General features: G+C 39.7%; 1 protein-coding gene across 1 annotated transcript; it reads right to left on the bottom strand.

The window, feature by feature from the left end:
- Positions 1–1017: 1017 nt before the first annotated feature.
- On the bottom strand, positions 1018–4407 carry LOC102718679 (GDP-mannose 3,5-epimerase 1). The gene is made up of 7 exons (XM_006661715.3): positions 4255–4407; positions 2610–3026; positions 2415–2508; positions 2211–2340; positions 1999–2131; positions 1695–1902; positions 1018–1467 (listed from the first exon to the last, which is right to left on the bottom strand). Exons 2-7 carry the CDS (start codon positions 3023–3025, stop codon positions 1312–1314), a joined length of 1137 nt encoding a protein of 378 aa, XP_006661778.1. The 5' UTR covers position 3026; positions 4255–4407; the 3' UTR covers positions 1018–1311.
- Between the last annotated feature and the right edge of the window lie 7331 nt (positions 4408–11738).

Below are 11738 nucleotides of genomic sequence, written 5' to 3'. Positions count from 1 at the left end.
TAAGCCTATAGCTATGTGTATGGTTGTGTGCTATTGAATAAGTCATTTAACGAGGTTTTAGTCCCTTTTAGACCCTCCAAATAAACAGAATATAAGACTTATGTTTTAGCCCTAGAACTTATGAAAATAAACACCTTAGTTCTTATACCCAAGCTACATGTAAACTTATAACCCGCTTCTACTCTCTCCTCCCATATCTCGTTCATCTCAGTATTTAGCCGGTTTACAGTCTACTATTATACTTGTTCTGAGTGGCTGTTTGGATTTATAGACTTTTTTTTAGTCCCTTATCACATCGGATGTTTGGACGTTAATTAAGAGTATTAAATATAGACCGATAACAAAACTAATCACATAAATAAAGGCTATTTTATTAGACAAATTTTTTAAGCCTAATTAATCCACGATTAGCAAATGTCTTAGCATCACATTCGCTAATCATGGACTAATTAGGTTGAATAGATTCATCTTACGAAATAGTCCAGTGTATGAGGTGAGTTTTATTAATGGTCTATATTTAATACCTCTAATTAGTGTATGTGACAGGAACTTAAAAAATTGATGGGAAACCAACACCCCGTGAGACCGTTCCAGCTGGATTTTTACACGCGCCAGTCCTATCCACGTCACCATCCCTACCAATCGTTTTTCTCGAGCTCTCAGAACGCGATCTTTATGACGTGTAAGTGCGTAACCCCCATGCCGTGTATATCCACAACCGGTGGCCGGCGTTCACCGGAGCCGGAGGCCGCACAACAGCGACGCTCGATGGCCGGAGCAGCCGCTCGTCTTTTCTTTGGACGAGACGAAGACACGCCGGCCGCACGCGGCACGCACCGCGGGGAGGAGGAGAATATCCGTTGCACGCACCGACGGTGGGGCCCACCGGGTGGTCCCCGCACTGTCAGCCACCCCACCCTGCACTATCTTGATGTGTGTATGTAGGACAAGCACAGCACACCCTCCGAATCTCTGATATCTTGGATGATGCAGAGCAGCATTTCATAAGAGAGTATGAAGAAAGAAACACAGCATCTATTCATAAGAGAAATGCGCAGCATTCCCATTGTATCATCATTGTTCATCTCATCAAATGTAATTCGTATGAAGAATTTCCAGCAAGACGGCGCGGCACAAGGGGAAAAAAATGAAAAGAAGAAAAACCTCGAGTAACACTTTTGAAAGATATCCCATGTACTACATATAAGTTATTGGTTCCAAGATTCCCCAAGAATTCTGTGAGCTATCTGAGAATTCTGAAGCGAAGTGAAGCTCTCTGTCACTCACTCTCCTTTTGTGTAGAAGCTCTGCTTACTCCTTGCCATCGGCAGCACGGAGGGAGCCCAGCTGAACTGGGGCCTGGGTGGACACAACCTTGGATGAGCCGTAACCCGCGATGTCGACGCCCTGGGTCTTCTCCTTCTCAATTTGCTCCTTGATCCAGAAGTAGGTGATCCTCAGGCCGTCCTGCGCGTCATCATTTGTCGATATTACGCATTGACAATTGTCGCTATGAAAGTTAAAGCATGACAAAGCTGGGACAAGTTGCTAGTCTTTTGTCTAATATGAAGAACTGAGGGTGTACTGTCTCAATGTGAAGATAAAGAGTAGTGGTGCTTCATTAATCCCAATATGAACATATGTGCATTGCGCGATTGATGTATGTGAGAAGATTTAGCAAGACAGTGAGATACCTTGAGCTTCATTGTGGGTGCCCAGCCAAGCTTCTCCTTGATGAGGGTGTTGTCGGAGTTACGACCACGGACACCCTCAGGGCCAGGGATGTGGTGGATGGGCAGCTTCTTGTCCTCAAAGCTGAGAACAATTTCAGCCATCTCGTTCATGCTCACCATTTCATCGCTTCCAATGTTCACCGGTTCACGGAAGTCCGACTTCGTCAGCCTTGAGAGATTTTGTAACATATTAGACCAATTCCTCGTTTGTAATCAGGAAGTGATTTAATGTTCTATCTTGAAAATGTCATAAGTAGCTGCATACCTCAGAACACCCTCAACACACTCATCTATGAATGTGAAGGATCGGGTCTGGAGACCATCACCCCACATCTCAAACCTGTCGACAGAAGTCTGAGTCTTCCTGCAGAATGCAGCTGGTGCCTTCTCACGGCCACCTATGCGTTGCAAATTGAGTTAAGGATTGCCTTGGTACAAATATAGAACAATAACCTCGACAGTTGGTTAAGTTTCTACCTTTCCATGTTCCAAAAGGGCCATATATGTTGTGGAAACGACCGACGCGGCACTCAATGCCAAAGTCCTTGGTGTAGTGCTTGCACAGCTCCTCAGTTGCAAGCTTCTCCAAGCCATAGGCATCTTGAGGCTGGATGGTAGTAAAAACAACAGTGAATCAATTTGTTGTTTTACAAACAAATAAGTCTAAAGAGAGCTACAAACCTCAGCAGGCCAGGCATCAGATTCCTTCAAGCTCACATTAGTTTCAAGCTGCTTGAATTCAGGGTAAATACATGCACTTGAGGCATAGAAGAACCTGTAGGACCATTAGTTGCAACAGATGAATTGATATTGATAAAACATGCGCAAGCAAAGCTGAGATATAACAGTAAGAAGTATGGTAAAAAAATAACGGACCTCTTCACACCATTGATGCGTGCTGCCTCAAGCATGTTGAAACTGATCATGGTGTTGTTGTACATGATCACAGAGTGGTTGGACTGAATGAAACCCATACCACCCATATCAGCAGCAAGATTGAACACATGGTCGACACCGCTGGTGACCTTCAGGCAGTTGTCCATGACCCTAAGGTCAACAAGGTGGAACTCATGGCAGAACATGTCCTCAGTCATGTGCTCGTTCTTCTTCCAATCGGAGGCGATGATGTAATGCCCCTCGCTCTTCAAGCGGCGAGCAATGTGGGATCCAATGAAGCCACCAGCTCCGGTTATCGATATTCTCAACTTCTCAGATGGCCAGTACTGCTCCCTCTCAAGCTCCGCATAGGTGTACTCGCCATAAGCAGTTCCGTTCTTCTCCGAGCTCCCCATTCTGTTATAGAAGGCATTTCAATCAACAATGGCTACATCTAAAGGTGGATAGATTGCACAAAATATACTGAGTTTGCCAAAAAAAATTGATAGCTGAATTTAACACCACAATAAAATTTCCTGGACCACATGATAAAAAAAATGTACTGACAAAGATACATCAATTGAAAGAGAAAGGGTGCATTTTTTTTTTGGAAGGGTGCATGACAAGCCGCAATATTGATTTTGCAGATCCATCAAATTTATCAAAGGGTGGATCACTGATTCTTCTCACATGTCACATATAATTGATGGCAAGAGAGAACAAAAGAATAACCAACAACTACTTGGGGGAAAGGAATCTTTGAACCTAATGATGAACAAAAAAAGAACTACTATCCAGCACGTCAGCGAGCAATAATGGTCACATGCACTCAGTTCTAACTTCTAAACTTCATAATTAACTTAATGTTGCAGATCCAGTTCATTCAAACAGTAAGTACATAGAAAAGATCATGAAGCCTCACTACTGAAAAATAAGACAGCAGGATGCTGCTAACTGAACAGTAAGACACTCTTCTCTATGTAATAAAACCCAAAGCACATTCATGGGAGAAATTTTAACCCCATTTCTAATCTTTCCCTACATCAGAGTACCCGTTCTGATTGAACTATTTGACTATTTGATAAACCCCCCAAAACAGAGCGAAAGAACTATAACAGCACGTTCAAGTTCAGAGCAATAATCTTGCCCAAACCATCTCTGATGAAAAAAAAAACAAGAAACACAGTGGAACAACCAACTAGATATTGGCGAGTTAGGCCACAACAGCAAGCATTCAAGGCTCATCCGAAAGCACCATCCCAAGTTCCCAACTAACATCACACAAAGGCCAAAAAGCAGAAAAAAAAAAGAAGAAAAAGGCCATATCTTTCCTATATTCAGAGTTTCAGACAACACCAGAACCAAGCAGGCATGCATGCATGCGTCTCAGCACTTGAGCTCGAACCCTCCCAGAGAAAATTTCCCCGGAAACGAACCTCCACTCGCACCGGATGAACCAAAAGTAAAAAAGGCGCGATTTTTGGATTGGATTTCCGGTTCCCCAAACAACAGCAGCAGCAGCGGCAGCAAACAGAGGGGCAAACAACATAACCCAATCCTCCTAAAATAGAACAATCTAAAGAACATCACCCAGACCTCCTAAAACTATACTCCAATCCAAGCAAGAAGGAGAAGGAGAGGATACCTTGGAGGGCGGGCGCCGCGAGAGACAGAGGGAGGAAGGTGGAGGAGGGATGGAGGGGAGGATGCTGATGAAGAAGAAGAAGATGATGGGATCTTCTTGTGCTTGTGGCGGTGTTTATTTATACTCGGTGTTTGAGGGTTTCCTTTGGGACTTGGCCCCCCCAAAATCTGAGGATTTTGAGCTACCCTCGTTGCTTAAAAAGGCAAAAGGCTGGCACTGCTTTTACTACTACCATCTTTTTTCATGGGCTGCGTGTGATTTTTTGGAAGGGATTTAAGTGCTCCCATCTTCGTTTAGGCGTTTCAGTTTCATAGACTTACATTTTTAGATTATATTTGTTTCATATCTAATTTTGATATTAGTCGCATGTTATGTTTACGAAGTGGCCGGTTGACATAGATTTTTATAAGGTACGGAATTTTGGACATGTTATATGTAGTAATATTGGAGTTATGTTTTACTACGTAGTTATTCTATCTGGGGTATAACTCTACGTGGAGAGAATAATTATTGTCTAATTTATTTTGACGGGAATATTATTGATAAGTGAATTTAAAAGCGACATACGAAGCTCTTTAAAAATCGCTAACATGAGTCCTGAATAATAGAAAATCACTCCAGGTATACTCGTATTGCCCACAAGGCTCAAAACACTTTTGCATAGCATCGGGTGCACGTTCCAATGACATATCAATAAAATAGATACATATATAATTGATAAAAAATATAAAAAAATATCTTACTTTCATAAATTTCAAATGAAAAATACTAAAATAAATCAACAAGTGGAGTTTGAACTTTCCCGTACACTAAACGAATTCCTATGTTTCTATCTACACTGGTTAAAAAATGGAGAAATTTTATCTCCTCAATGCCCTTGACCTACTTCCCTCCAATTAACATTTTCATTAATAGATAGCAATTTGATCTTTCATTCTTGTCCTTAATTGTTTATTGTTTTTTATGGGACAGAAAGGAGTAGCCAGCTAGGCTCCTCCAATGAGTCGTGGAAATATGTTATCCGTTCAATATTCGTTCATCGAGCAAAAAACAATAAAAAAAAGGGAAAATCATCCGTCACGCTACCAAACCATCGATCCAATTCAGTGGAAGTAAAGTGCAACAGTACACTCGTTTTATAACGAAAGATATTTTTTTCATGCAATGTTTAACCATTTGTCTTATTTAAAAAATTATAAAAATATCATTTATTTTGCTCGTGACTTACTTTATTAACAAAGGAATTTTAAGCGTGACTTATCATTTTTTATATTTATATTAAAATTTTAAATAAAATGAATGGTCAAATGTTTATAACATAAAAATCAACCAAACAATTATGAAACTGAGGTAGTAACCAACAATCCGTGAGTCTAAAAAAACAAAAGGAAACAGAGGAAAATAGACACGTTTGATGAGCAACTTTTCCCCAAAACTAAAGGTTTAAGTTCCAAAATCTTTTCCCAAACGGCGGTGTTTAGTTCCTAAAAACTTTTTCCAAAAACATCACATCGAATTTTTGGACATCTAAATAAAGCATTAAATATATATAAACATTAAAACTAATTACACAGTTATGCAGGAAATAGTGAGACGAATCTTTTGCGCCTAATTAGGACGTGATTAGCCATAAGTGCTACAGTAACCAACATATGCTAATGATAGATTAATTAGACTCAAAATATTCGTCTCGCGGTTTTCAGGCGGAATCTGAAATTTATTTTATAATTAGACTACGTTTAAAATTTCAAATGTGTGTTTAAAGTTTTGATGTGATGGTTTTGTAAAAAAAATTTACAAACTTGGCCTAACTATGGTGGTTGACTTTTCCCGGAGTGGTGGAGACGTACTGGAGGAGAAAACGTGGCACGAGGTGGGGCTCACGTCGGCGGCGGTCCAACGGCGGCAGTGGGTAGATGAGGTGAGTGCTCGCGCTGATTGGAGGAGGATCCAGCCGACCCAATGCCCCGTAGGCACCCTCCCTTAGTCCTGTTCAAAACCCGGGTCGGGCTTTGGACCGGGCCTGAAAAAAGACCAAGCCCGGGCCTGACAATCTTAAGAAAATTAGAGCCTAGGCCCAGCCCAGATCCGTGCTTTCTCGGATTGGGTCAGACTTTTTTCTAGTTTTGGGACTTTAACATTTAGGCTCGGTCTATCCCGGTGCATGAGGTCGGGGTCGGATTTTTTCAGGCTAGGCTAAAGTTAAATAGGCCTACCTTTCTCTCTCTCACTCTCTCTCAGAGTAAATAATCTATGTTACTCTCTCAGTTTTATAATATAAGCATCGTTTCGCTTTTAGATAATAAAGTTTATTCATTTGATCAATCTTTGATTTGTAAAATCTGCATTCAACTATTACAGAGGCTACAAAACAAATGGCCACGAAATAAAAATTAAATGGCTTAAGTAAAAACAAGAAAACCACATAAATAAATAGGTTTATTAAAGACAAAAAACTACATAAAAAGATACCATCTTAAAGGCATATTTATCTCACCTGGTGGTTTATAAGTTGTGATAGTCATTATATTTCTAATTTCTCAACTGAAAATATACCATCTTAAAGGCATATTTATCTCTCCCGATGGCTTATAAGTTGTGGATAGTCATTATATTTCTCAACTAGTGGAATAGAACTCCAAAATCAACGGTCGATTCTAAGTTGATCGAATTCTGGTCTCTTTACCACTATCAACTAGTGTTGAACTAAAACAGAAGATAGTAGTCGAGAATAGTTGAGCTATAGATTAGTCGTGTATCAAGATTTTGTCACTGATATTACCACTGAATCTAATCTATGGGAAAAACGACAGAAAATACCTCCAACACGATGTCTCCAAGAAGCTTGTAACATTTATAATGTCACCATCCCTAGGTATTCCCCTAGAGATAGGAAGTTTCGCGATTCGTTTTTAATAAGATGTGTGGTATACATAGATAGATTTGTTTTCTATTTAATACCTACAAGTTATCTATTGGGTCAAAACCACTCCCCAATAGATAACGGGCACGGGCATGGGTAGACACTACCCATACCTGCATCACTCGTATACCCATTAATAGACTAATAGGTACGACCAACTAACAACATATAAAATACATATTTTGGGTTTTCTCCATCCACCCAGATCAATCTTACCTCCACACCCATTGTCGCTGCCTCCATCCTCTCCCCCACCCAATGGCGGCATGCTGCCGCGCCCCTCCCCCACCCTCGGAGCCGGCGTAGCCACCATCCAACCCCACCTGACGCTACGCAACCTCCATCCACCACCCTCTTCTGCGCCCTTCCCTGTCCACCGCCCTCCAACACCAGTGCCACTATCAAAGGCAAAGCTAGAGCGAAATAGAGGGGTGCCATGGGTATCTAAATTTAGATTAGAGGAATTAATATATGGTGAAAATTCATAAACTTTAGTTAAATTTTTTTCTGAATAGGGGTTCTTGGGAATCCCCCTTTGTACATGCAGCTTCGCCAGTGGCCACTATCCATAGCAGCTCAACATCGGTGTCCCTATCCCCGTGCCCGACCACAGTGTCCCTAGCTGTCGCCGCCCGACGCCGTCACTGATACCGACCCCCATCCGCCACCCCCGACGCCAACGCCCTTGTCCTCGTCCCCGACGCCGACCGTGCCCGACCTTTCTCCTCTTCGGTTAGCCCTAGTCCCCATCATCTCCTCTATGTGTTTATTGTTGGCTAGTAAACGGGTATACTTGTGGGTATACGATGCCCAAGGATAGTGGCCGGGTTTGGCATTTTTTTGCCCATCACGAAGTAACTGGTTTACCCGCAGACATAAATTTCTCTAACGGATTCGGGTATGGGTAGGTAGTACTCATGCCCGCCGTGCCCTGTTGCCATCCATAGACGTTACCAATGTTCATCCTAAAATAGTGACGTTGTCTCCAAAACCATCTTCATAGGCACTAGCGGTGATCAAGAACAGAAATAGACTCTTAACACCACCGCACCGGGAGCAACACGCTAGCAGATTGTAGAGGGTACACAAGGTTATCGGTGCTAAGGCAAGAGGAAAGATGGTGGTGTTAAAGAGTGAAGGGGAGCAAAGAAACCAGGAAGTATATAAGGCTGAAGGTGTATAGTTCATACTACCTCTATCCCTAAATGTTTGACGCCAATGATTTTTTTTATACATGTTTGACTATTCGTCTTATTTAATTTTTTTGTCAAATATGTAAAGCTACATATGTGCATAAAAGTATATTTAACAATAAATATAATGATATAAAAATAATTAATAATTATGTAAATTTTTTGAATAAAACGAAGAGTCAAACATGTATAAAAAAGTCAACGGTGTCAAATATCTAGGGATGGGGGAGTATTATTTTCCGTATAAACCACAACAAATCGAAATCATTATATATCCAACTCAAGGGCATATTTTTTTTTTGTCTCAAGAGTTTGGGAGTGTAAAATGTTATGATTTAGGGTTAGTGGAGTAAGGATAAATAGGAAGGACAATAGTTTACGGATAAATTGGACTGACAGAATGGTTTAGACGCTAGATAAAAATAAACGGGCCCATCTCTCTTTTGGGTTTCTAGTGAAAAAAAGAACGAAACACGAAAAATAATTTGTTAATAAAAGTTTTATATGTGTCCTTAAGGATCTAAAATTCAAGGCTGAAAAATAAACTTCGATGAAAAAAACTCAAAAATAACTCCAAAATAAAGTAAAAAAAAATCAAATTTTGGTTTATAAACATAAACATGAGTGAAAAGATGATGATTTTAGTCTTTTCGTATGTAATAATGCATAGCATAAACAACCCCTAAAATGTTGTCAGTCATTCTTTGCCAGAATATGTTTTTTCCAAAACGTCAAACGACTCAAACCTCAGGTAGATTTATAATCATTTATGAATTCGTAAGTTATAATTCGTAAGAATGTGCTTGCAGTTGAGACATCCTAAGCGCTAGCTGGTTAACCATTTTGGTTATTTTTATGCCCATCTAATTTTCAGTTACTTCACTAGATTGTTGCAGCGGATTATTTGTTCAACTCCTTTAAACATAGTGCTATTTTTTTAAAAAAAAACTTCTGTTGCATACTTGCATTGGTTTGATAATTTGCTTGAAGCTATTTGCCATGCTTATTTCTAAAAAATATTGAATTTTATGTTTATAATCAAGTCGATAATCTGTAATAATAATTTGGTGAATAATTTATTTCAACCGTGACCAGCTACAAGTACGAACCTAGAATCTCAAACCTGTCATAAAAGCACTCGTTCTTTTTGTTCATCCTAAGTCTCAACCATGGATAGTCTTTCAAAAGCGGGTCCTACTAAACATAGTTATTTAACTAATCAGGTACAGCTGTGTTCTTCTAGCCAAATTTTTTCTTAGTTTTTAAACATGTGCTTCCCGAACTACTAAAAGATATGTTTTTTAAAAATTATATATATAAGTTTATCGCTCACCCTTATATAATAGATTTTAAATTTTATATCAGTTACTTTTATCATTTATACTATTAAATAACTATAAGAAAATCGGATAATTTTTATCAGAAAAAGAAACGCAACCTAGATCTACGTTCCTTGGAACGTTGACGTTGAGTTTTTTATGGGCGAAGCTTTCTACTGATTCCTTTCGGCATCCCATAGCTTCGATAGTACGAACTGTCCACAGCTCACAAGCAGCAATCCATGGTAAATATATATATAACTATCTGATTCCCGATCCAGATCACCGATCAGTGTAGTGATCTGTCAAAAATAATCAAACCTCTCCACATGCATTCTACTTCTATACACAAACAAATCATGTCGAAACTACCGAACGTGCACTGGTAGGTGTACGTATACTGTATATATACTACCTTGGAAACCTGCAGTTTATTGGTTTGAACAACAAAAATACAGCAAAAAAGTAGCAGCAAATTGGGATCAGTGTTCATGCGAATCTTGATTGAATTGATTAACAATGTGGAATTAATTAGAGAGGGTTGCATGGAGAGAAATGCATGATCATTTGTCTTGGGAGTTTGGTTGTTGGGGCCATTGACTGTGTGCACATGTATTCAGACTTTCATCAGAGTTGCAGGCACACAAATTTGATTGTGGCACCGATGGATTCCAGCTGCAGTTAAGCCGTTGAATGATTGCAAAAGCAGCCTGTTGACGAAGTACTGTAGAAGCAGTATCTCTCGTAGCATGCACGATTGAACAAACCAAAAGTTTGTAGGAGTATATAACACAAGGCGATTACTGAATTAGTGGAGCTCTTCTGAATTCTTGTAGAACAGAGGGATGGTTCATCTCCTTGAAAAACAGGGGTGATTGTTTGGTTTTTTAAAAAAAAAGTCAAATGACATATTTGTGAGTAAAAAATAATTTATGAATAAAAATTTTATATATGGATTCGTAGTGATCTAAAAACCAAGGCTGGAAAATAAACTTCGGTGAAAAAACTCTCAAAATCAATTCTCAATTAAGATTGAAAATTTAAATTTTGGGTTATAAGCATAAATAGAAACAGAATAACAATGAAACGATGTTTGGAAGGATGAATAACCGCCAAGAAATGAACATGTTGATTCTCTCACGATTGGTTGGCTCGCTGTAACGATGAACTGAGTATTGTTTTTAAGATGTCAATTGAAGTAGAGTCACCACAAATTATCTGTGGTTGACCCACACCAATCCTAGGTGTAACATGCAAGCAATGGTTGGCTAATGGGTTGAGATAAAGAGTTTCCTATGGTATATATATTTTTTCAAAATATTATTGGGAAGATCGCAGATGACTAGGTTGTCGTATTAGGGAAAATGTTTGATTTTTCTCCATCAACTATTGATCGAGTTCCAATCACACCCTTCAATGGCAAAACTGTGTGTAAGTCATCGTTCGACTTATGAAACCAATACAAATAAAGTCACTCGTTAGTACTTAGATGGTTTTCACTGAAGTAGTGCTTATGACACATTGGCCCGGCCTTTAGCGGATGTGGCATCTATATGGGGCTTAAATGATATTTTGTAAAAAAAAATAAAATACAAATTAAAAAATAACAAACTTGTAAACCAATAGAACAAAAAATAAAAAAACTAATAGAGCCAATGTGTAAATCTCTAAATAAAAAGTCTAAAAGGTACCAACACATCATCACTCCTACTTTCTCCTCTCTATCTTCCCTTATTCTTTTGACCAGAAAACCTGCATCGTCGGTTGGTGACTCCTCAATATGGGTAGCTATATAGCCTACACCAGGGTACTCCTCTCCCTCCTCACCAACTACCTAATCGTCGGCTGCTCACCGTCTTTTGTTGGACGGGGTGGTGAGCTTGAGGTCGCTAGCTCCCTTATCTCCTCCTCCACTGTTATGGCCCCCTTCTTGCTAGTCGGCCCACCATTGTTTCTTCATTCTTTTTTGCTAAGCTTCAGCCCCTAACTCGGTATCACCTAGGGCCCTGGGTTGTGGTCCTTTCCATCAAGTTGTTGTTGCCATAGCCG

This window comes from Oryza brachyantha, chromosome 10 (assembly GCF_000231095.2).
Source record: "Oryza brachyantha chromosome 10, ObraRS2, whole genome shotgun sequence".
NCBI classification, from domain to species: domain Eukaryota; kingdom Viridiplantae; phylum Streptophyta; class Magnoliopsida; order Poales; family Poaceae; genus Oryza; species Oryza brachyantha.
The sequence above is the reverse complement of the archived record's forward strand: the minus strand, read 5'-3'. Positions and strand labels throughout refer to the sequence as shown.

Bases quoted from the DNA above. Each gene is read 5' to 3' on its own strand.
- LOC102718679 (XM_006661715.3), bottom strand. From the start codon at position 3,025: ATGGGGAGCTCGGAGAAGAACGGAACTGCTTATGGCGAGTACACCTAT. The intron at 2,132-2,210 runs GTAGAAACTTAA...TGCAACGCATAG, and splicing joins CCCTTTTGGAACATGGAAAG to GTGGCCGTGAGAAGGCACCA. The intron at 1,903-1,998 runs GTATGCAGCTAC...AAATCTCTCAAG, and splicing joins TGTGTTGAGGGTGTTCTGAG to GCTGACGAAGTCGGACTTCC.